This window comes from Pinus tabuliformis, chromosome X (assembly GCF_031772625.1).
Source record: "Pinus tabuliformis cultivar Carrire ecotype Pingquan chromosome X, CPIR1, whole genome shotgun sequence".
Taxonomy (NCBI): domain Eukaryota; kingdom Viridiplantae; phylum Streptophyta; class Pinopsida; order Pinales; family Pinaceae; genus Pinus; species Pinus tabuliformis.
In genome coordinates, this window is record NC_142308.1 from 463,139,425 (window position 1) to 463,167,282 (window position 27,858).

At 32.0% G+C, this 27,858-nt stretch overlaps 1 protein-coding gene across 1 annotated transcript; it reads left to right on the plus strand.

The window, feature by feature from the left end:
• The first annotated feature begins 24,722 nt into the window (after positions 1–24,722).
• Positions 24,723–27,484, plus strand: LOC149140635 (endoglucanase 1-like). The gene is made up of 8 exons (XM_089453132.1): positions 24,723–25,035; positions 25,167–25,373; positions 25,558–25,758; positions 25,838–25,930; positions 26,021–26,182; positions 26,299–26,410; positions 26,549–26,712; positions 26,812–27,484. Exons 1-8 carry the CDS (start codon positions 24,772–24,774, stop codon positions 27,142–27,144), a joined length of 1,536 nt encoding a protein of 511 aa, XP_089309258.1. The 5' UTR covers positions 24,723–24,771; the 3' UTR covers positions 27,145–27,484.
• The last annotated feature ends 374 nt before the right edge of the window (positions 27,485–27,858 follow it).

A 27,858-nucleotide genomic window follows, 5' to 3' on the forward strand; every position in this document is an offset into this window, starting at 1 on the left:
TAATTGACAAGAAACCAAGAATTTAATAAGTACTTCATATAGGATTTGAGATTGTGCATTAGAGCAATAATAAACAATCAACTATTCAATTTCTCTACTATAGTTGACTACAAATTATTATGTAAGGTGAAGCAATTTGACTATGGGGCATTCATGAAGATATGTAGATATAGTGATAAGATTCAATGAAATTGGAAACCATCCAAGTTATCATGCATCAACCCCAACATCATTTTTTCAAAGAAAATATTCAAGAAAAAAAAATAGATTTAATGTATTCTAACACAAATATGAATGTGGATGATATATTCTCCAAGTCATTGGTAAACACAAAATCTATAATAATTATGAATATGTTAAGTATGATAGAGAGTTCATTTATTGATTAATAGGGTTATAAAAAATAAATAAATACATTTAATTGTTTTATTGGGGTTGACAAATAAAATATTGTTATATAGTAAGAATAGAGTGTAGTGAAACAGTTATCTGGATAGGCACCTCTATTTTGAAAAAATGCTTGTAGAATTTTAATTTGATTATGAATATTCATTAGGTGGATGGTATAAAATTAACCTCTAAATAATATTTTAAAATATTTTTAGTAGTATTCATAGATCAAAATTTGAGATTTATTTCAAAAGTAGTTATGTCATGCCTTTTTAATTAAATTGATTAATTAATAAAAATGTCATACACATAGAAGTTATGGTTTTTTGGATATGTGGTATTAGTAAACTATGATATTGACCCATAGTATTATAACATAGTGTATTTATAAGTTAACAATCTACATGATAAAGTGGGGGTGAGTGTCCATGATTAAAAACCTATATATATATATATATATATATATATATATATAGTGTAATAGAGAAACCATTTATTGATTACGAGGGAATTAAAAAAAATAAAATATTTTTAACTGTTGTATTGGGGTTGACAAATAAATAATTTTTATATAGTGAGAATAGAGTTTAGTGTAATAGTTAAGTGGATAGGTGTTTATATTTTGAAATATGGATTTTAGAATTTTAGTTTAATTATCAATAATTATTAGTTGGATGGTAGAGATTTAATCTTCAAAATGTATTTTAAAGCATTCTGAGTAGTAATTATTTCGTTTAACAATCAGGTTTTTAGGTAAAATGATTATCTGAATCCTGATCTGTCATAATGTGAAAGAAAACAGTTAGTATTGCAGGTTTTTAGAAAAATTATGAAAAAAATGATCTTGTAATATGAAACAAGCAACTTCTTAATCTTGAGGAGCACTTAAAAAAGTTATAATTCATAGATTTTTCTTGCGCAGGTTTTAGCTATCCAGTGAGCCAAGGATGACTAGATTTGATGATGCACCAAGATTTAGCGATCTGTTAGATGTCATATAAAACCACTAACAAAATACATTGTTGAATTAATGATGCAACAAACTTCAAATGATGAGGACATTCATAACGCATAGGCAAGCATGCACGTAATCTTTATATGTGTTGACAAAACACTTGGAAAATGGTTGAACATGCATATGTTTGAGAATGTGAAAAGGTATAACAGGGAATTCGCAATCCATAGGAAACCACCCAGATATCTGTTACATTAATTGAAAAAATGCTTGGAAAATAGTTCAATAAGCATATGTTTCACAATACAAAAAGGTATATGTTTCAAAATAAATGCACATTTTAATTTTTCAATTCATATCTAACTAATTATTATATGTGGTTATCAACAACATGCACAATAAATTTTTAATCATGTTTTGTAAAAAATAATTTAAGTATGGTTTAAACATATGATTTAGACATGCAACGAATTTATCACTTTTAATTCTATTCATTGATGTAGTGGCGACGACGAGAATATAGTGACATCTTTCAATTTTTACCATCTCATAAATAAAATAAATAAATAAAAATTAGCAAAAGGATTAAAGTGGCCAATTCTAATAAGGGGGAAGCCTATCCGCGTAGTTATAATAATTATTTAAGTGATAATTAGATTTAAAATATTAGATTTTAATACTGGATTTTAAAATTAGGTTTTAAATGTTATATATATAATTTATATTAATGTTAAATGTATTATTAATATTAAACTTTATGTTAAACCCAAATATTAAAATCATATTGTAAAACCAATAATTGAATTTTAATATTTTAAACCTATACTAAAACCCATATTAAACCCTAATATTATAATCTCTAAAATTAAAACGTAGTATTTTAAACTTCATATTATAAACTAAACCTAAAAATTAAATATTATTAATATTATTTATTAACAGTAAATTTAATAAATCTAATACTATAAACACTACTATTAAAACTTGATATTATAAACCCTAATGTTAAATCCCAATATTATAAAACCTAATATTAAACCTTAATATTATAAACCCTAATATTAAAATTAATATTTTAAGCCTCTACTAAATCTTAACATTTTAACTCTATACTAAAACCCAAATACTTAAACCTTATTATTATTAATATTACTATAATAATTTACAATAATATGCTAATACTATTCTTATTATAAATAATAAGATAAACACAAGATATTTATGATATTATAAATGCAAGTTACTAATAAAGCTAAAGGATAATTAATATTCGAAATCCAAAGAATTAATATTATAAGAAAAATTGATTAATAAGCCTAAGCAATCAATATTAGAAATCCAATGGATTAATATTATAAACCTAAGGGATTGATAAACCTAAGGAATTAATACTATAAAACCAAGAGATTAATACTACAAACCTAAAGGATTAATATTAAAAATCTTATAAACCCAAGGAATTTATATTAAAAACACAAGGGATTAATATGATAAACACAAGGGATTAATATTATAAATCCTATTATAAACATAATGGATTAATATTAGTAACATAAGGGATTATTAATATTATAAACCCAATTGATTAGTAAACCCAATGGCTTATTAGTATTAAAATCCAAGCAAATTATAAAACAAAGGGCTGAATATTAAACCTAAAAGATTAATATTATAAACCCTATGATTAATATATGAAAATTGATATTGATATTATAAACATTAAGAATACAAATCCTAAAATATTATTATACGTATTAGGGATTAATATTATAATCCCAAGGGATTATTAATATTAGAAACCCAAGGGATTAATAAACCCAAGTGATTAATAATATTATAAACTCCAAGTATTATTAATATCATAAACCTAAGGGATTCTAAACCGAGGGGAATATTATTAAACCCTAATATTAATATTACAAACCCAAAGAATTAATAAACCAAAGAGATAATAAACACAAGGGATTAATATTAAACCATAGGAATATAAACCTAATATAATAAGCCCTAAGATTAATATTATAAATCTTCTTATTAAGTCTCACAATTATAAATTATAAAACCAATATTAAACCTTAATATTATAAATCCAATATTAAAACTTGAATATTATAAACCCTAATATTAAGCTACAATTTTGCAATGTCATAATGTGACGTTGAATGAATTGCAATGTGGTGTAACATTGTAATATAAATATTTTAAACTCTAACCCAAGGGATTAATAAACCCAATGGATTAATAAAACCTATTATAAAACCAAGGGATTAATATTAAAAACTAAAGTGACTAATATTATAAACCTAAAGAATTCATAAACCCAAGGAATATAAACCCTAATATTAATATTAAACCCTAGGAATATAAACCCTAATATTAATATTATAATCCCAAGGGATTATAGGCCTAACCGATTAATATTAAACCGTAGGATTAATATTATAACGCCAAAGGTTTATAAACCATAGGATTAATACTAAAACCTAGGAATATAAAGAGAATATAATAAACCTTAATATTAATATTATATATCATATTATTAAACCTCACTATTATAAATTATAAACCCAATATTAAATCCTAATATTATAAACCAATTTTTGAAAACATGAATATTATAAACCCTAATATTAAGCCCAAATTTTGTAATGTTGCCATACAACATTGAATAAATTGCAATGTAATGTAACATTTCAACAATGATTGTTAGAATGATTGTGAGCTTGAGACACTGATTGTATGAGTGCAACGATGGATATATTTTTTTACATCCAATGTCGCAATATTAAACCCCCAGTATAAAACTCTAACATTATAAAACCTAATGGATTATAAATCCTAGGATTATTATTATAAACCTTTAGATTGTAAACCCTAACATTTATATTATAGACCTAAGAGATTAATAAACCCAAGGAATTAATATTAAACCCTAAGAATATAAACCCAATACAATAACCCGTAAGCTTAATATTATAAACCCTAATACTAAATCTCACTATTATAAATTATAAATCCAATACTAAACCCTAATATTATAAACCAAATATTAAAGACACAAATAGTATAAATCCTAATATTAAACCACAAATTTGTAATGTCACAATGCGATGTCTAATAAATTGCAATGTAATGTAACAATGCTACAATGATTGTTAGAATGATTGTTACATTGAGACAATGTTTGTCACAATGTGATGTTGGATAGATTTTTCTACCATTCTTATGTCACAATATTAAAACCTAATACAAAACCCTAACATTATAAAACCCAATACAATAAACCCTAAGATTATAAACCATAAGTTTAATATATTAAACCATAGGTTTATAAACCCTCATATTAATATTATAAACCCCAAGATTAATATTATTAACCATAGACATCCAAAATTAGTCTCCATGGTCAACCATGGCCATCCACTATGGTTCATTATAGGTCACTTTTAGATAAACTATGATATGCGAGGTAAGGTTGGTTCACCATGGTAGTCACGTTGACTATTGTTGGTATGATGCCCATGTTGACAATAGTTGACCATGTTAATAATAGTCAACCATAATTAACATGTATTAATGTATAAATATTATAAAACCTATCATAGTCAAGCACATTTATGTGTTAGGTTTATAATATTAAGCCTTAGAGTTTTAATAATAATAATTCATTGGGTTTATTAATCCACTAAATTTATAATATTAATCGCAAGTGTTTGCAACTACACCATAAGGCATTCCTTTCGGATGAACTCCCCTCTCATCTTCATTGTCTTCCATATGCTCATATGATATGATTTTATACAATTCAAATGTCTTCCACCATTGGATCCACCACTTGTTAACTATTACTCGACCCATTCATTTATGCAACCTTAACTAACTAACTCATTAATTTATGCTAGTCGTACAGTCTACAACTCCGCTATTGTCCCATCACCCAAAAATCCAATAGTGAACCTACAATATTGGCATTGTTTGCACTGAATGATTAAGAACTATGTCATCCTAGAGCCGTCCATGGAATGAATACCCTTACGAGCTGTCATTTTTAGCTATTTTTCCTTGAAAGTCTAGAAATTTCGTATATTTCAACTAGGGTTAGTTCAAAATTGATGAGGGTGTTTATCTTGGTATAGAATGTGATGTTGTTCAACATTCCATAGTTGTGGCTGAGAGGTAGAACATGATCCCGTGATCTTTTTTTCCTTTCCTAGTATTTAAATTTCATATCGTTGTGAACCCTACTAATTTCTTGTAGCTGATGTTTACTCTTATGATTATTCATAGATTAATTACTCAAGTCTCCCAAATTTTCCTTACCAGTAAGATGATGATGTAAGCTGCTTCCGCAACAACATCATCCAATGCAAGTTAGGACTCTTCAAAATTTTGGGAGCATGGCCACTCCATTTTCCCCCCCTATAACCCATCTAACATGAATTAGTTTATTTAAATCCTTTTACTCTATGTCTTATTACCCTATGTTCTGTGTACATTGGGTCTAAATTGTCTTCCTTTCACCTGATTTTTTTTTTTTTCTATTATGATCATTTTGAGCCTATTTGAGGTTTCCCAAGCCAACAGAAACCTTGATGCATTGATTCCAACACTCATTTAGAACAAAAAGGGCTCAATTAGGTCTCTTTATGGTTTTTATTCTAGTATAGAGTCTTGTACTATGTAACTGAGGGTATTTGGTAGAAAAACATAATATATTTCTCCCTTGTTGAGGTCAATAATTCTTGTAATTCTCTTAACTTAGAGAGAAATAGTGGTTGTTCCCTAATTTGGGGTTCCATGAATAGAATGGTCAAATAAACATTTCTTTATTACATATTTGACCCTGGGTTCCTGGAGCATCATACCTTTCACTCAAGTATGCCTAATTTATTATCGTTAGAGTCTACTCATGCACCCTATGCTGCTTCCATTATTGAAGTGAAGGTAAGGTTTATGAGTGCTTCTCTCCAAAACTTAACATTTAAAATATGCATATGAATATTGATCATGCATTGGGATGTTATTACAACAAGTGAGAACTTAACCCATGATAAAGAAGGAAAATTTGAATGTTTGGGTTGCATTTGCTTCTATCTTGGAAAACGTCATTTCCCTTTCTTGAATGATCATAAATAGTTTAATTAGTGAAAAATGATGATCCTTAATTGATTCTCAAGTATTTTTGTTTGTTGAAAACTATATTAGGTTAGAATAAAATTATCAAAAGAGTTTGGATTTTTGCAAGTGGAAGTTTTAAATATCCATGGAAACACACAAGAAGGGAGATAGAACAAAGATTAAGTTTATGACAAAAAATATATTTCACTTTTTCACTTTGTACAAATTTTATTATTCACTTTCTAAAACAAGACAACATTATTATGTTTCTGCAATGCAGGTGTTGTACTTGGCGACTTGAAAATATATGTGGAAAAGGCTTCAACACAAATTAGTTCTCTTGTTAGGTCCCTATACTATTAGTGTAACCCCTTATTGTTATTAGTACGACCCCATTATTATATTGTTCTGCCCATGTAGTCCCCATATTGTTATTATTGTGCCCCATAGAATCCCACTATTGTTATTATTGTGCCCTTACATTATTATTGTTATGTCAGCTCTCATTATACTATGACCCCTTAGACTCCTATATATAAAAGGGAAGTCTTGTCATTTGTATCATCCAAGAATTGTTCATTTGTGTAATGTAAAGGAGGCTTCTCCCTCAAAGAGGCTTATTTCTAAGGCGTTGATCTATCTTTTCTATCCTTTTGTGATCTGGTTTCATAACATTTGTTATCAAAGCTTTGGATTCTAAGGTTTCATTGCTCCAAACACGTCATCATGGAATTTTAGATATAACGTTTTCTCTACGAAGTTTCAGGAGCTGAAACAAAAATCTGTTTGACCTGAAATCGTTCTAAACCTTTCATCCAATTTTTAGATCTTATTTCGCTATATTTTCTGAGATATGATCTGAGGAAGTTAGGGTTTTTGAAAAATCCAGAATTCCATCTCAAATAGGTCATCGTGAAATTTTCGCTATACTTGTTTTTCTTAGAAGTTTTAGACTCTAAAATTAAAACCCATTTGAGCCACAATTTTGGTGAAGCTCGGGCTTTAATTTTAGATCTTGGTTCGGTATATTTTCAGAGATAAATTCCAAGACATTTAGGGTTTCTGCAGGCTCCCGAATTACATCCTAAACATGTGACATTGGGAAACTCATCATAACTTTCTCTCTGAGCATCAAATTGAAATTTCGTAATAAGTTTCAAAAAGAGGACGCACTGTAGCTTTCTGTGTATTGGTTTCAGGTACTAGGGTTGAAACCTTGACACATGGTACTTCGTACAATTTTGCTCTACTTAACCAATCTATAATTAGGTCATCGTGGGTGATTTGACATAACTCTTCCTTGTTGAATCCAATCTTGATAAGACATGCGTACTTAGAAAGAGGACTCAGAGGGCTACTGCAAGACACAATTTTAGAGCTTGGAGATCTGAAATTACAGAGGTACAATCATTTCAAGATCGAGCTCCTAAAATCAAGAAAAGGTGATATGAGGAAGTTTGATGGCAAGGATCTGGTAAATTGGATACTACAGATGGAGCAATATTTTGATCTACATGAGGTGCAACTGTTACAAAAGGTATGTATTACATCTTCATATTTAGAACCAGATCAATTTTTATGGTATAAAGGCCTTTGTTCTCGTAAACCACTTGTTACGAGGTCAATTTTCACAGAGGAAATGATAGCACATTATGAGGATACAAAGAGAAACACCTTCCTTAGCCAATTGATAAATCTCAAAAAAAAGTGTTCAATGGCAGATCCTATTAAGGTCTTTCAAAAATTGAATATAAGGGGAAATGATATTCGAGAGAAGCAGAGGATTGATGTCTCCATAGGGACTTTGAAGGATAATATTCAACGTGAGGTTCGTCTTTGGGAACCTGATTCATTTGATAAGGAATTCGGCTTGGCAAGAAAAATCGAAAGCAAATTATGGCAACAAGGAGTTTTACCCCTCACAACTATAAAGATGGAAGTTTTGTTACTTCTAGCCTTCCACAACCTACAAGGATGACACCACAACAATTGGAAGAAAAAAAAGCAAAAGGACATTGTTACAATTGTGATAGCAAATACACTAAAGGTCATAAGTCTGTTGAGAAGAAATTATTTTACATAGATTATGAAGAGGAGGAAGAAAAGGATCAAGAAACATCAAAAGAAGAGGATATACACTAGGAACTAGCCCCAGAGAAAGAAGAAATGAATCCAACCATATTTTGTAAAGCAATGGCAAGAATTACCATTCCTCAAACTCTCAAGGTAGAAGGACATATCAAGAAGGAAAAGGTTCAAGATGTGAAATATCACATAGAGAAATAAGAAATGAATCCAACCATATATTATAATGCATTGGCCGGAATTACCACTCCTCAAACTATCAAGATAGAAGCACATGTAAAGAAGAAAAATGTTCAAGAAGTGAAAGATCACATCAACCATCAAGAAATGAATCTGAACATATCTTGTAATGCATTGGAACAAATTACCACTCCTCAAACTCTCAAGATAAAAAGAAATGTCAAGAAGAAAAAGATTCAAGCAGTGAAAGATCACATCGAGCATCAACAAAAAGTTCTCCAACTTTTAAAGGGTAATGCTACTTTGGTGTAGAATCCAATGAAACAACAGGCACATCAACATTAGAGTGAAATAAGTTCTGATGTAGGGGATTGGGTATTTTTACGGCTACATCTCAAGCAAGCTATTTATGAGAAGGAAATGTTGGCAAAACTACATGCACTTAAGAAATGTCAACCTTACCTAATGGGAAGACACTTCAAGGTAAAAATGGATCATGATAGCCTTAAATACTTTTTAGAACAAATATTATCTTTAGAAGAACAAAAAAAAAGGGTCACAAATATGTTGGGTTATGAATTTGAAATCATCTACAAAAAAGGGAACCAAAATGTTGTTGTAGATGCACTCTCAAGAAAGGATGAGGATGTGGAAGCATTGTTATGTGCTATTTCTATTATCCAACCAAATTGGCTAGACGAAGCAAGGGATGAATGGAATAAGGACGAAGAAGTGTGGCCACTTATTTAAAAGTTGCGGAAGATCTCATTTTAAACAATATTGCTAGAACTTGACGAGGAAGGAAAAATCATATTAGAACCTGTAGTAGTCACAGAAACAAGAACCTGACACTACGAAATCGATAAATTTTAGAGTATCTCATCAAGTGGAAGAACTTACCACCTGAATATTCCACATGGGATGACAAAATTTTTATACAGAAGCATAAAGAACTACTCAAGCATTGAGGAAACAGTTTTTGAAGGAGAGGGGCATGTTAGGTCTCTATACTATTAGTGTAACCCCTTATTGTTATTAGTACAACCCCATTATTATATTGGTGTGCCCATGTAGTCCTCATATTTTTATATTGTGCCCCATAGAATCCCACTATTGTTATTATTGTGCCCTTACATTATTATTGTTATGTCGGCTCTCATTATATTATGACCCCTTAGACTCCTATATATAGAAGGGAGATCTTGTCATTTGTATCATCCAAGAATTGTTCATTTGTGTAATGTAAAGTAGGTTTCCCCCTTGAAGAGGCCGAATTCTAAGGTGTTGATCTATCTTTTCTATCTTTTTGTGAGTTGGTTTCCTAACATCTCTACATATGTCCTTGTCTGATATATGGCATGCCTTATTTCTGGAATCTTAACATGCTATAAATATTTCTCCTTTAGAATTGGAGCATCGTCTTGATAAGGTGGCTCATTTGACACTATCAATATAGAATATGCATGGAATATGCATTTTTACATAATATTAAGAAAGGATATAAGACGTTTATTGATTTTTTATTGGCATTGGTTCGGTTATTTGTTTATTGGCATCTTGTGATAAAAACTCAAAAATTTCCTATTGAACATAGAGGCAGTTTCATCCCTTTGTTCCTTTATGACATGAAACTGTGAAAGATGTTGATCCCTAGATTTCCTCTCGCCCCAAAATTTTAGAAACAGATCACTCAATTCCTGCCATCAACCGACTGATTTAGTATCTAAATGTTTGGATCATTCCTTAGCATCCCCTCACAACAAATGAGAAAATTCTCTCATGTAAACATCATCATGCTTAACTTCAAAATGTTCTATGAAATTCTCAAAGGCTTGAATAAGTTTTTCAGTTGTAAGATTATATCCATCAAAGATAGGGAATCATTTTTAATGTGTGAGAGGTAAATCATGGAAGGTATTTGGAAATATTAAGGGTCTACATCTCTCTTGAATATTGAAGGGAATAAGATAATGTACATGAGGTATAATATCAATCTTGATTGCATGAGGTTCACCAGACTGGTCATGGAAATCATATGGCTCAAATGAAGAATCTTTGTCAAGATCAGTCATGCGAGAAGAGGGTACTTCTACAGTCTTTAAAGAAGGATATAGAAGTTCATATCTACGAACATTATTTAGATGGAGAAAGCAATTATTATTTTTATATGTTCACAAAAGGAAAACAATTAATTGATAAAAAAAAATATTACATCTCGGATAAAACTAAAGCTTTGATATCAATTTTTCCCATAGTGTCCTTTAATGTCTCTGTCAACAAGGTTCATCCTTGAGTGGAGTCTTTGAATTTGATTTGAAGCTTGATTGGAGTGAAAAGGTGAATGATGCAAAGCCTAATTATGCATGATTCTTGTTCACCATTAATGATCAGATATGAAACATTGTCATTCTCTGGAGTAATTTACTTAAAGCCTTCACCTCCGTAGAAATGGAATCTAAATCTTATCACTTTGTAATTTCCCTGGTTGTGAAAGGAAAATTTTGAGGTAACATTGAACTAGTCTTGGAGATAAGAATTGGGCCCTCCAATCAAGAGAGGTATCTCTCTATGAATAAGTTATTTAATGTCACTTCAACAGATGGTGATATAATCAACACAGTGGCCATATCTTTGGTAGGGTAAAGGTTTTATAATGTGTTGGATAGAGAGAAAATACATTGGGCATGGATTCAGAATAATACGATATCAATCAAAGGACTTTTAAGAACTAGTTTATGAACAAATAACTCTCAAAAGCAAGTTAGAAAACCTTATATTAGACATTAATTAGTTGTATTATGGTGGGTGAATCAAGAAGTACAGTCCATTACAAAAGAGCATTAAGAAAGAATGAATTTTTCTTTAACTTTAGAAATATGGGGTGATTATATCTGAATGTAACAAAATAGAGCATCAAAGATGAGTTCTGTTTTCATCTACTCTCATTCAAATATGAAGAATAATCAGTTCATGAGTTATAGAGAGGGAAATTCATTCACTTAGAAACAAACTATAGAACACCAATGCAAGAATCATTGAGAAATTTCTCCATGTACTTCTACCTCAGAAAATCTAATCAATGTTAAAAATGTCTCCTATACATACAAATAGTTTTTTCTCTCAAATTATGAACCCTCTTCAAATTACAAATAGTTTCTTAAATACAAATTACATGCTCAAGTTGTTACCATCTTCTAGGAACATAAAACTAAATTGAAGGAATTAAAACTAATTAATATTCTAAAAACAAACCTAATATGAATCAAATTGAAAAACATGAGTTGTTAAGGTTGTTGGTCAAATATCCTTTGAAATAGGAATCCTTAAAGTCACCATTTTCCATAGACTTCCACCTGCTTTCCTCACAAATTATAACATATATGTTTGATCACAAGAGGATTGAGATTGTTAGGCCTGAGTCCCTTCAATATTGGACTAAGGATTGATTTCCATATGTTCTAGAAACAAGTTTTTTCCAACTAATTATTTTTCCTAAAAATATTCAACATCTACCTTGAAATGTGCACCTTTCTTATTTTTTACCAAAAATATTAGATTGGAAATTTCTCTGCTATGTGTTTCCTTTAATACCCAAATACTACCTCAAAGGTGTTTATGAATCATTGAAATTATGGAGATGATCCTTTAAATTCTTAAATGTTTCCTCAAACCATGAAGTAAAATATCAATTGATTATCAGATGTGTTGAAAGTGATCCTTTTCTCTAGTCCTCCGCCTATATATGCTCTATCATGTTTATCTTCTACTCAAAAGTACCTTAAAAAATGGATTTTATTCGCCAACAATAAACAAGGATGACAACAATTTTATTTCCAATCAAATCTTATCTATATCCTTTCTAGAAAATGATAATTTGGGTCGTTTCACCTTGCAATACTTTTGGTTAACCGTCAATAGTAAAAGGGTTTTAAAATTATCACCAAATAGAATATTTATTGGTAATACTCTTTCCTGTATGAGTGATGAACATCATCCGTCAAATTCATCTCTACAACTTCTCATAAAAATCATGAATTAGTAAACACATGCCAAGAGTGATTTTTACTTTTTAATTCCCTAACATTAGCCTCTATTTGTTTTCCATAGTCCTTCTCAATCAACACAAGATCATCCATCAACGTTTATGCATTGCTCTCCGAGTCAATATCGCAAAATCCTATCCATTCACTCAACGTCTTTGTGCTAAGAATAGATATCAAGTTCACATGGTGCTCAACACAAAAATATTGGAGTAATTTTATGTAACCACGTTGGTTAAATTCATTTAGAAACACACAAAATAAGTTGCATGTTTCTCAATGATTTTGGAAACTTCATTGAAATACCATAATGATTTCTTGATCTATCTACTTGTTATGTCACAGGTGCATATTCTTTAACAAAGGGGCACGACTACAGAATGGTCACTCCAAGATTTTACCCTCTTATGAAGTTGACGCTTAAATCAAAATAAGTTCTTATTGCATCCTTTTCTCCCTCTTCTAGTTTATTCTTGTCCTTATGGACAAGCTTCCATCCAAAGAAAGGAAAACTAGGTTTTGGTCATTTAGAATTTGCAACTGGTTAAAATGAAAGGGTTTACTATATATTTTTGCTAGAAACAAGAAATGGTCATTGTCCAACCTTGTTTCTTTGTATTAAGGAAGAGTGTCTTGTTATGCACATATCCGTCATATTTTGGGGTTTTGAATAATATGCAAACACTAATGGTTTCTCCAAATAGTATGCAAACATCAGTGGTTTTTTTAGAATTTTTTTTGTATGTTTGGTTAAAGTGAGTGCACTTCTATGTTTGCATACTAGTATTTATTCTCTAATAGTTCAAATACATTATGAGGCTTCTACCTTGTTCTAGAAAATAAAAATCCTCACATGGATTATTTTTCTTAGTCTAGAGAAGACCAACTGGTGTTTTATACATAGTAGAAATATTTAAATTTGAATACATATTCAAATAAAATTTGGTATAGAAGAATTTAAGGTACAACATCAATATGGAAGTACACCCTCAGTGAAAGTGAAAGTGACCCGTTCAAACTCTCAAGGCAGATCAATTATCTAGAATTCTAAGAACTAAAAATATTAATCCTAACTCTTTCTGGATCAAATGTTAATCCTAGCTCATTCTTTTTTATGGAGCAAGTCATACATCAAAATCCAAAGAATTCTTTGTTTGAAATTACACACAATTTGTGCCTGGTGAGTGATATATCATATATGTTAATAATAATATACTCCAATATGTGAGGGAACTTTTCTTCAAGTTTCTTCATTAGCTAATATTCATAATCTATTTTTTTTGTTTTAAGGTTTTGAGTATACAACAACTATACCATATCAACAACATATATTGGGATAATAAATATGGCACACATAGCATGGCTCTAAATGTAAGTCATAAGTTTTCATACATAGAGGGTTATTTTCTTGAATATAATTTTGATTCAAGCTATCCTTGGCCTTCAATTAAATATGTGCTTTAAATAAATTAATTCTTGCTAGTATGAGAGTCTTGATGATAGAAGACTCTAACAATGCTTTGAGCATTTCCTTCTTATTGGATGATGACTCCAGTCACAACACAAGTATCATTGTACTCAATTTTCCAAAACCACCCAATAATATTAAACTTTGTAAATGAATCAAATATTGTTAGAATGGGATAGACATTTCTCTTTTTATATTATTTCCTAACCGCATAATGTGATTTTTCTTGATGCAATATTCCTTTTTCTATCGAAGATATATTGAAGTCCATGAACTAGATTGATTTTTTAGAAATTGTACCTCCTCTCCTTCGTTGGAATTCAACTTTCAAGTCTTATTAATGAGTGTGGAATAACATTTTTTAGAGGAAAACTTCCAATATTCCTTAGCATCATTATTCCTTTGCCTTTCCAATTATTGTCATCAAATTCTTTTGCTTTGAAGTACATCTATTGGTTGTTTTTGTATATTCTTTGTTGTTCTTTTGGCTCAAAAAGAATACATTAAATCTACCCATGGACACTCTGTAGTTACAATCGATTTTTTGTTTTCTCTCAAGAAAATATGATTCATTTCTCCTTAGGTTTATTATTTTCATTTTAACACTAGTTTTCCCCTGAACACATTATTTTATGAGTTCTATGTGGGAACATTCTTTGAAGTCTCATATATGGGATTATTTTCTTCTGTCTTGATCACATCCCCAAAATTAGTTCATATTTTAGTGAGGGTCTCATAAGTTTGGCAAGCTTGAAGAAAAAGTTTTGTTTCTGCTAAGGTATATATTATGTTGTAATGTATTCTTGGAAATATAGTATTCCCTAGATCAAATTATTTACTAGTTTGTGGATTATAGTTTCCTCAAAGGAATTATTATAAATTAGGGTTGAGTTAGAGAATTGTATGTTATTCAAGTATTTATGTGTATGTTATCTCAAATTGATGGGAGGGGCCACTGAACTCCCTATATTGTGATATTTCTATACATGAGTACAAATTTGAAATCAGGCATTGGCGCTTTTCTTTGATGTATATAATGAAGAATGAGTTCATTATTTTTTGCGTTATATATGGAAATGACTCCAACTTTGAATTAACTTTGGTGATTATGATTCTATGAACTGGCCGTTAACTAGGATCCATTTTGTGTATATATTTAAAACCTAAACTTTTCAAGTCATGAAGCTTATAATAATAAATTTTAGTCAAATAATGTATTCATGTGTATCTCACAATGCCTAGTCATTTTATCCTTTCTCACCTATATGATAATACGTAGACCTTTTTCAGTAAGTGGTGATTCTAATATTTTTCTATTAATTCCAGTAGACTATATTTTATCCTATCAACCACACTTTCCATGTCCAAGGACAATTTTACTATACACTTCTATAAATCATGGAGTCATTGCACATAGACCAAAAGTGGAATGTGAGAATACCAACAATATTACCTCTTGTTTTTAAGTGTTAATGTTTCTTAGAGTTTTTCTTCGATTTCCAATGTTGCTACTAAAAATTTAGACCCATTAATGATGATTCATTGAAACATTTCACTATTTGATACAGGCAACTTCATATCCAGATTCTAGAAAAAATTCTTTGTGTTCATATACTTTGTGAAACATGGATTCTCGTAAGAGATTATATGTTTTCATGACATCATTGTGTCAAGTAATTCAACACTCTGCAGTTTTTGTACTTGTATTGTTAAGAGAGATGTCCAAGTTAATGTGAAAATGATATAGTCCTATATCCTTATGCGATGTTATTGAGCCAAAGGCATTTTTCTTATTTTCTTGGAAGAAATTTTACAGTGTCGTTGTTTGCATGGTTCAAAACCTAAGTCTCAATGAATTGATAATAGTTCCTATTTTTCAAACACAATATGGACCATCCTATGCACAATTAGGTTTATGGCCTACAAATTGCTATGAAATAAACTATTTTGTTATGCCTTAATATATTTATATTATTTAGGCCACATATTCTCTAATATTTTAATATGTGCATTTTCTTGAACATTTCCTTACAAGTGTGAGTAAGTTGTTACTAATTGTTCATTGTCATTAGGTTTGGGTAGTGCTGGTAAATTCTTCATATTCAACCTTCAAAGGGAAACCTCTTTCCTCATGCAGTGTGCCTTGATATAGATCACCTAATCAGCTTAGCAAGAAAGGATGTGTCATTAATAGAGATGGGAGGACTTCAACAAATATTTGTATTGACTTCATCAAAGATGTGTTTGAGATAACTGATGTTGTGGAAAATATTCTTCTCATGGCTGCATTCAGATGAAAGAAGATCGTTTTAAATGAGAAAGGAGTTATCGTTGTGTGATGCCAATATAATCAAGTGAGAAGCTATAAGGTTTTTTTACCATAAGTTAAAATCTAAAATATTCCTATATGATATGTTAGTAGACTTAACATTATGGATTACATATTTCTTTGCTTAGCAGAAAGAACTTTATTTCTAAATTTCCTTATTTTGTGGTTATGCAATGAGAGATTTCATATTTGCATTTACTAATGTTATATCAGACATCAATAAGTGGTCTTCCTCTCTAGTTCATACTTGTCCAAATTGTGAAAGGTTTTCTAAGGTAATGTGTTGACTTTCATCTTCCAAGGAAGATATTAACAAGTAATCTCTTAAGAGAAATTCTCTACTAATTTTTGAAGCAAAATAAATGCAATATATTCTTAAACTCAAGTAATATGACAATTTTCATTCACCATGGATGGATTTTTCAAGCAATATGATGAATTTCATGTCAAAGTAACATATTCAAAATCATCCAGGAGCACCACTTGTGAATTTTAAAGGAATATAAAAAAGGATTTTTTATATTCACGATCATCCAGGAGCGAGACATGGATGTTGTATGTGCACAAATCCTCTTAATGAATTTGAAAATTATCTCCTACAATTTTTTATCCTAAAATGGATGGAGGAAAGTGTGGATTCAAAGCTATGTGACTTCTAGAGGATTCAACTTGATGGAGGAGAATATCTCATTGGAGATTTTAGCACAAGTCCTACTTAATATGCCAACTTAGGGAGTCACATATTACCTCTAATTGGTTTCAAAACTTATGCACCGACTAAAGAATAGCTCAATGCAAGATAATAGGTGGTGAAACCCTATAGGGAGACATGAAAGTCAGGCTCAACCTCAATATTTGTATTTGTTGGAGTTGTGCTTATTGATGCCCTAGAACTAGATCCAAGAGAAAATTTAATATAAATTGTACCTTAGTTAATTGAGTTGGGTTCAACTATTCAGGTAGTTTCAAGAATTGCATTGATTCATGTTTCATAAGCCATATAATGAATGTATTCTAGGCAAGCCAACTCCCATATTTTCTTCCCTCTTCAAATACAATAGTTCCACAACAATGTATGCATCCTGATTCTTAAGAATAGAGTGATGTACATATCATATCAGTATATAGAAAAATTTATCATCTCCATAGTGAGTGGGTTAAGGTTAATACACTAAAGAAATTGACCACAAAAAGGAAGAATGTTATAGAATGTTCATTATTTATTCACTTATCTATATATATATATATATATATATATATATATATATATATATATTTGCACTCCTGTATTTTATTAAATTTTGTTATGTTTTTCCAATTTTTAAGCAATTGGGATGTTGAGTAATACAATCATGTAGATAATATTATTATTCTTAGGTTTCACATATTTTTGTTTTTGGCATTCTTTCCACCTGCCTTTATTTTGAATTCTCTTGAACAGATCAATACATATATTCAACATGTCCAAAATTTAAGTTGATGAAAAAGAAAAACTTATTTTTCCATAGAATAGTGAGTAACAATATGCTAATGTTCATTATATTCTTATCTTATGTTCTTTTAAATATTTTTATTTATTTGGTGGCTATTCAAAACTCCATATTAGGGGACGCTTTATTGGTATGATGATAATTACAAGATTGGATGTCTCTATTGTGTTCCATCTACTTAGGATGTTGTTGTCTTTCTACATGGGTTGAATGATCCCAAATGTATTGTCCTTGCCTTTTGTTTATTTCATATTTTTTGATTTGAACATAATGTGGATTCACCATTCTTTCTGAAGTTCAAATCAGATGTTTCTATAACTGATAATGTCATTTGTAAAGGGACATTCCAATTGGCTACATATTTTGAGATCTTAGGACATTACAAGGAACTCACTTGAAAAATTTTCTCATATCCAAAATAAAGTCTACAAGACATTAGTAGTATTAATATTGATTAATATAATAGAAAACATGTTCCCTTGTGTTGAGGCATTTTTGTGTTTATAAATTTGAGGTATAATTTTGAGTTGTACTTGTCATTAGTTAATGAGATTTTATACATAATGTTCATGATTTGGAAATTCATTTTCTTAATCAAGTGACCATAAGATATCTCTCAATGGTAGAAGAACCTAAGCTCTTTTAATATTTTTTTTGTTTTCTTAATCCATAGAATTTCTTTGGACATATTTTTATTTCCTTCATCCAATGAAACCTATCTAGATCACAAAAATCTAGTAGAACTATAAGTTTTTTTGGCACATTATTTATAAAATAGCTATTTCTATAGGGAAGCATAGTAGGATCACAAGTTCATGGAAAATATAAGAAGTTTACATGGGCCTTTGTATTTGTTTAGCACTTAAATACAAAAAACAACGGTTAGCATTAAGCATTTTTCATGCTAATTTGTTGAGTGAATGACGAAGATGTGAGTTCTATAGATGTGGAAAACTTGGTTTAAATTTTTTCTGTACACATTCCCCTTCGTAGTTGGCTAAATTCTTTGAAATTTAGTATCTATAAATTTAATACATAAAAATATTAAAATTCAAGTCTATGATCAAAATAATCTCAAATGAAAGAAAATGAATAAAATACAATAAATATTTTGAAGTTTAAATTAAATAAGGTTGACATGTAATAACTTTCCATTTGAAATTGTGCATTGTCTTTATTTTAAGAATGGCTAGAGCATAAGGGTAAATGATATCTCTTTTCACTTATTCAATTAGGTTATTGGTACGTGGTTATAGGGAAAATGATGGGAATGATATATTTTCAAAGGAGAGGATGAATGACATTACGATATACATAAACTTATAAGTATATGGAATATATGGAATATTACAAGAAAAAAATTATGTAAATCAACATTGAATATTTAACTGAAATCATGAATCAAACTCAATCTCATATTTGATCATTTAATTTGAGATCAACATAAAATCATAAGGAATTATGAAATTGAAAATCATATATGATTTGATCAAAGTTTCAAAGGTAAAAATATTTAATGATCAAAATTTTGAAGTATATTAAAAATTGTCCAATGATATTTCCCAACATAGTAGAAATCGATTATCAATAAATCTATCAAAAAAAATGAAAATATAACATAATACTTTGTCAATGTTTGAATTCTTATGTGCATCATCATCATTATTATTTAAATATTACATGGTCATCATCATTTTTTAGAATAACATATTAAAATCTAATGGAAGCTTCACCTTTATATGCTCACTATAAAGGGTATTTTTTGTGTCTAAAAGACCTACTTTCAATGGGATTTCTTGTTCTTGAATAAGTTTTTATTCTTTTCCTTTTATGATATTAATTGGTTTCATTTCACAGAATGGATGAAATAACAAGTGCTTCAATTTCTCTTACAATAGGCATTGGCTACCAATGATAAGTAACCACATGGAAAATCTATACAAATATAGAAAATTTATATGATGAAGCAATTAGCAATCAATATACTTCTTATATGTAAGTTTTTTAGTTAGTCAAAACTAGGAATATTTTAGGAACCGATGGATGAAAAAAGGATGGACCTAAACCATCCTCATAGGCTATTAATTTTTTTTTTAAATCCACACATTCGTCCGAATTTTGGCAAGCCTTCTGACATCACAATTTCCATGCCCAAACACCACAATTTCGATTCTTCAACGTCGCAATTTCAACGCCTGAATGTCACAATTTTCACGCCTAACCATCACAATTTCCATGCCTAAAAATCACAATTTCCACTCCTAAGCATCGCGATTTCGACGAAACAAAAATTGTTATCTTTAAATGAGACAAAATGATGGTTTCCATTGAAATTCTAATGCCACAAATTGTGATGATGATTTCCGTCAAACTTTTGAATATCAAGGAGTCGTAGAAAATACGACTGTAAAATGTTCGAAGTTTTGCGAAATCTCTTTTTCGTTGATATTGATCCGAATGATTGTCGCAAGAGAGACAAAGAGCCTTCAAAAATTGGTTCAATATTTAGTAGTGTTAAATTGCAATAGATACAAGGACAAATTTTTGAAATATTAATAATTACTTTTAATGATGTAGAGCTTATTTTAATAATTATAGGTTATCATTAAGCAATTACACTTAAGAAATTCAACCACAAAGTCATAAGGACAATAGAGATCATAATGCATAAAGAGGTACAAAGAGAACACAAGATTTACCCCGGGAAAACCCACTTGGGGGAAAAACTAAACAAACTTTTCCTTGGAGAAATTCTTCAGTTCAACAAAAGATACATCTAATGCACATAGTCAACTATTAGGTTAAATTGACCAAGAAGCTATGATCAAACATAGTCAAGCAGCAATCTAGTTAAGTCAAGTGAAGTCAAAATTATTCCCTTAAAACTTCGGCCCTCACTGATCTACGTAGGTTGAATTTCAGCCTCCTAGAATATGCGCATAAACCCGGCCTCCCAAAAATTTTGACCTATCTACAATTTTCACATGCCCAAATAGGATGCCCAGAAATTTCCCAGAAATTCACACCGGTGAGGTCAATAAAGAAATAGATAGATGCTAGAGATGAATTTGTCCTTCCTTTCCTTCTTTATCCTACTTCTTCTTCTCTTGGATTCCCAATAATTATCTTGTCTTGTGTGTGGTCGAATGATTCATTGAGGAGGACATCAAATTATCTTTATATAGTGATTTGCCTATCTAAATGGGTGTGTCTCTTCACTAGTTCTGACATGACTTCATGGAGGGCCAACTTGACTAGTTTCGAACAAAATATTCAAAATTCAAATTACAAAATTTTATCTTTTAAATTTGACATGAGGAACATATCTTATAATAAATGTTTCAAGGGCTAATCAATGAAATGACATGAAGAATAGTCTTACAATTACATTATACATTTCAAGGCATAAAAATATAAATTATGAAGATCAATCATAGCTATAAAATTCAACATCTCTATCTTCCTCCCTCTATCTCCCCCTCTCTCCCTACTCAAGCTTTGTATCCATCACTCACCCTCTCCCCTTCTATACCTCCCTCCTTCTCTACCACCTTCTTGTCTATTTCCCTTCCTCTCTTTCTCCATACCCCCTTTGCTCCTTCAATCCCTACTTCATAATGACTTTTTTTTAACCTTGTCTCTCTCTCCATCCCTCTCTTTCTCTATCACTTCCCCATTTCCCTCTCTCTCTCTCTCTCTCTCTCCTCTCTCTCTCTCTCTCTCTCTCTCTCTCTCTCTCTCTCTCTCTCTGTGGATATATATATATATATATATATATATATATATATATATATATATATTCTTCCTTCTCTATCTATCCTTTCATCCCTTTGTTTCTCCCCCGCTCCCTGTCTCCCTCACCTATTCTTTCTTCCTTCTAATTGTATCTCTATCTCCCTCCCTCTATCGTACTCTCTACTCTCCCTCACTCCCTATGCCTCTATCATTGTTTTCGCATCCCACCTTGTCACCTATTTAACTCTCGCTCTTCCCCTCTCTCTCTCTCATTCTCTTTCCCACCCCCACAACAACTAAATCACTCACTCTCTCCACTCTATCTCTATCCGTCCCTCCATCCCTCATTTAATACCTCCTTCACAATATCCCCCATCCAGCTCTTTCTCTACCTTCCTCCTTATATCTCGCAAAAATCTCTGTCTCTCTCTCTCTAACCCACCTCTAAACCCATCTCCACCCTCTCTCGCTTCTGAACCCTCTTCCAAATCTCTCTGACACTTTGACTCTCAATTACTCTTTCTCATTCCTCCTCTTTTCTTCTCAGACACCCACCCATTTTAACTCAATCAATTTGACCCATAGTATTGTATCATAGCGTATTTAAAACTTAACAATGTACATGATAAAGTGGCGGTGAATGTCCATGATTATATATATATATATATATATATATATATAACAAGTCTAATAGAAATCATTTATTGATTACAAGGGGATTAAAAATAGATAAATATTTTTAATTGTTGTATTGGGGTTGACAAATAAATAATTGTTATATAATAAGAATAGAGCTTGGTGTAATAATTAAGTGGATAGGTGTTTATATTTTGAAATATGAATTTTAGAATTTTAGTTTAATTATCAATAATTATTAGGTGGATGGTAGAGATTTAATCTTCAAAGTGTATTTTAGAACATTCTTAGTAGTAGTCATAAATCAAAATTTGAGATATATTTTAAAATTATTTGTGTTATGTCTTCTCTTTTAGTTAAATAAATTAATTGAAAAAACATCATATAAATATGGGTTATGATTTTTTGGATATATGATATTAGTAAACCATAATATTTATTTATAGTAATGTCTATCAGTAATATTATAACAAAGTCTATTTAAAAATTTAAAAGTTCTATAATAAAATGGAGGAAAATCTTTATGGTTAAAAACTTAAAATATACATACATATATATTAATTATATTAATTATTATAGTTTAAAATAAATCATAATTTAATTATATTTTAGATTGTTTTCTTTTAAATGTTGACCATATAAGTGTTTTAATTAAAAAAGAGTGAAGGGAAATCTACTTGAATGGTCTATGAGGCACAATACTTACTAAGGTTTTGCAAATGGGGTAGCAAGCTAAGCGGGTTTGATTGTGGGAAAACTCCACATTTAAGGGCGCTTGAGCCAGAGAGGATCTCGAATGGGTGACCTCACGGGAAGTCCTGGTTATCAAAAAAATGATATCTAATGGGTGACCTCACCGAAAGTCCTGGTTATCAAAAAAATAATATCTAACAACTAATCTATTTAGCTCAAATTAACATTATTAATTAAATAAGTATTGCGTTATTCAAAGTGCTCTTTAACGGATCAATTGATCTTTAAAAAGTTACAGATACATCTATAATGCTATTTCAACAATAACATCAAATAATGAACCAACTATTTTTGCATTAATTTTTACAATCTATCTATTGCGAAGTTTTTACAATATCCTCTCATTAAGTTTGATTAAATCTTTGCTTTTGGATTTGCGAAAATGCTTTGAACCTATCACGATCCTGTGATGTATGGAAATCTGTGTGCGCCATTCCTGCTCTAAAGACAAGACAAGCATGGTGCAGTCCTACTTCGCATATAGTTGATAGCCATGTGCACGGGCGATACAAACTACGAACGTCCCACGTTTTTTTATGTCTCCATCCTTTCTTTTGCCCTAAAATTCTCTGATTATCTTCATTACTGTCTCCCACTTTCACGCTATAATTTCCTAAATTACTGCTCAAGTGTCGTTTAAACCCGTCCTTATCATCTGGCCTTCAATTCATTTTTCATCCTTTGTGCGTCACCGCATCCATCATGTTTCATGTGTGCGCTAGACAAGCATGGCGCTGTCCTACTCCGCATATAGTTGATATTTAGTTGATATTTAGTTATGTATAGAAGTCACGGAAATTCCTATTTTCACCGCAATATTTTAATTAATGCCCCTGACATGGGGAAGATAAAGAAATATAACGCTCGCCTGTTTTTTTGGTCCCCTCCAGTCATGACCGGGCGCGTTATATTTCTTTATCGTTCCCCATGTCAGGGGCATTAATTAAAATATTTTTTTGGTCCCCTCCAGTCATGACCGGGCGCGTTATATTTCTTTATCGTTCCCCATGTCAGGGGCATTAATTAAAATATTTTGGTGGAAATAGGAATCGCCGTCTAGAAGTCACAACATGAGCTTGACAATGAAACAATATCGCCATGTGCACGTACAAACGTCATTACTGTCTCCCACTTTCAAGCTATAATTCCGTAAATTACTGCTCATCATCTGACCTTCAATTCCGTAAATTACTGCTTATCATCTGACCTTCAATTCCTTTGACCGCTCCCAAAGAACAAAGAACAATCTTCGCCTTAGTGCATTTGTCCAATCGGTTATATTTACTTAGCTACGGCTTTTTCGCAAGATTTCCAAGATGAGCGCCACATTTTCTGAATTTCCGGGAGTGTGGTGTACCGTGCCGCCGCCGTTTCGAAAGAAAAAGACCGTACGGTGGAATTGTTTGTCAATGGGTGGCCCTATTTACATTCCCGCTGCTCCTTGATATGCGGAGTGACTTTATCGTCCATCCTTGAACTTTATTGATTCAAATTTCTATAAATTCACCTCTCTTCCTTCCCGCTGCATAACTGCCCATGTGTAGCAAAGAAGCAACCCATTTGACATTGTGGCTGTTGTAGTTACTTGAGAAATGGAGCTGGGGAGTGAAGCTTGCGCATCTTCTTTGCTAGCATTCATTTTAGGTTTACTATGGATGGCAATGGCGACACCAGTAGAAGCCGCCGCACATTATACATATTATGGGGGACGTGCATCCTCTATGTCTCAGAACTATAAAGATGCTCTCACCAAATCCATTCTTTTCTTCGAAGGTCAGAGATCTGGCAAGCTTCCTCCGAACCAGCGGATGAGATGGCGAGGTGATTCCGCCCGTTCGGATGGATCTGCAGTAAACGTATATTCAGTCATCCCTTCACCTGCACGCATTGAACAGTTTTCTAATCTGGATTCAATATTGGCATCTGGATGAGCTCTATTGATGGTTTCCTCGTTTAACATTTGATTTCATATTAAATTGCATTGCAGGTGGATTTGACGGGAGGATATTACGACGCAGGAGACAATGTGAAGTTCGGTTTGCCAATGGCTTTCACGACTACCATGCTGTCATGGAGCGTTTTGGAATTCGGAGAGTACATGGGAGATGACCTCGACCATGCAAAAACTGCCATCCGTTGGGCCACAGATTACCTACTTAAAGCCGCTGCACATCCCGGTGTTCTTTACGTGCAGGTAATGCATATATTCTTTTTACGGTACAAACATACATAGAAAGGAGTCATGTAGCACGTACTATGGAATATATTTGTAGCATGTACTATGGAATCATGTAGATATTGACAGACACTGCAGAATGTAATATGGAATCATGGATATACACATATTGATACATGATGAATGGTGAATAAAAGTACAGGTAGCCGATCCGAGCATGGATCACAAGTGCTGGGAGAGGCCCGAAGACATGGACACACCTCGCAATGTCTATAAAATAGATGCTGAACATCCAGGCTCTGACGTTGCCGCAGAAACGGCTGCAGCTCTTGCAGCTGCGTCATTGGTATTCAGCACAACGGACCGTACTTATTCTCAGCTTCTCCTTCAAACTGCAACGCAGGTATAATAACAACGATTGAAAGAGCTCAAAGTCTCATCTTTTCATTCACCTCACCGTCTTTGTTGTTTGTTGAGACAAGGTATTTGATTTCGCGGATAAACACAGAGGCGCTTACAGTGACTCCCTCCAGTCCGAAGTGTGCCCATTCTATTGCTCTTACTCGGGATATCATGTGAGTGCTCCCTCTATCTATCGACAATATATATGAAGTAATAGAGAATAATAATATGATCCTCACGACATCGTAAACTTTTGCTTGCAGGACGAATTACTGTGGGGAGCAGCATGGTTGCAAAAAGCGTCAGGGAGTGCATCATATCTCACCTACATCCAATCAAATGGCCAGACTTTTGGCGCGGACGACAACGTCAATTTATTGAGCTGGGACGAAAAGCATGCAGGAACCAGAGTTCTTTTGGCCAAGGTTAAAATATGCACCAAACTACAGTCATGCTCCTAACTATATTGGATTAAGCACGCATCATTATATCTGTTTCAGCAATGTTGTTGTTCACCCCAAATGTTGCCTTCGGTGTGCAGGAAGTTCTGTCAGAAAATTCCAAGTCCCTTGAGGAATACAAGGGCCATGCTGACAACTTCATTTGCTCTCTCTTGCCCGGAACACCATCCTCTCAGGCGCAGTACACACCAGGTTAATCTTCATGAGAATCCACAATACTGACTTTATAAATTTTATAGTTTTATCTAGCCGGGGGTGAGCGTACTATATTTGTTTTGTTTAGCCGATGATTAAAGTCTAGGCTAACTTATTTGATTTGAGATTTTGCAGGGGGGCTGCTCTTCGACATGAGTGATAGTAACTTGCAATATGTGACGTCCACAACTTTCCTGCTTTTTACTTATGCAAAATACTTGAGCGTTTCCAACCAAGTGGTGAGATGCGGGAACATCATAGCTACTCCAACCCGGATACGTACTCTTGCGAAAAGACAGGTACAATCGCTGAGTAGTGTTTTTCTGTGCCTTTGGGGCGCAGACGGTGCTCTTAGGCGTACTCGTGATCGTTATCTTCTAAATTATATTTCTTAACAGGTGGACTATATACTGGGAGACAACCCTCTTGGAATGTCATACATGGTGGGCTACGGCGCCAAGTTTCCAGAACGTATACATCACAAGGGTTCGTCGTTGCCTTCCATATACCACCATCCCCAAAAGATTTCCTGCAACGATGGCTTCCAGTCGTTGTATAGCAACGGTCCCAACCCAAACATTCTTGTTGGTGCTGTAGTTGGAGGACCCGACAACAATGACCGCTTTTCTGACGAGCGCAACGACTATGCGCACTCTGAACCCACCACTTATATCAATGCTCCATTCGTCGGTTGCCTCGCCTATTTGGCACAGTTCGGATCTTCGTTTTAGTAGCTGCAGAATTTTATACTCCCGTCATATTGCCATATTGTTCCACTGCTCAGTAACAATATCCTCCTATAAGGTCGTAATTTCTCTATATGCTTCTGCACATATAAAATTTGCGCTCTTTGCATCTGTTTTTTCTTTGCTTTCTTCTGGCAGGATGAAGGTGATCTCCATCTTTACCTTCACCTATTAGTTGTAGTAAAAAATGGTTTGACCTACAAGTCGGTGGATCCAATTTACAGTCCGTCAGTTTCATGTAATCTCACACTTATATTTGCAGTCATATTTGCAAAGTTTCTATGAACTTACGTTTAATTATATACACATGGTGGAGATTTCAGTATTTCTTTCAATTCCATCTCACACTTACATTTGGAGTCATATTTGCAAAGTTTCTATGAACTTACGTTTAATTATATCCACATGGTGGAGATTTCACTATTTCTTTCAATTCCTTTGCTATGTACATTTCAAAACAGGACTCACGTAATTACAGCAACTTCGAATTTATAAAGGGTTTCTAAATATACATACATGATCATTTAGATAAAAAAAAAATTGCCTTCATATGAAGGATCATCACTACCATTACACTCACCACAAAGCCATTGGATATAATAGAGTGAAAATTTGATAAAATCAACTTGAACTTCCTGGAATGTTATTTCAACTTCTTGCAATGTTAATTACCCTTCCCCTTATTCTTTTGCTTCGGGT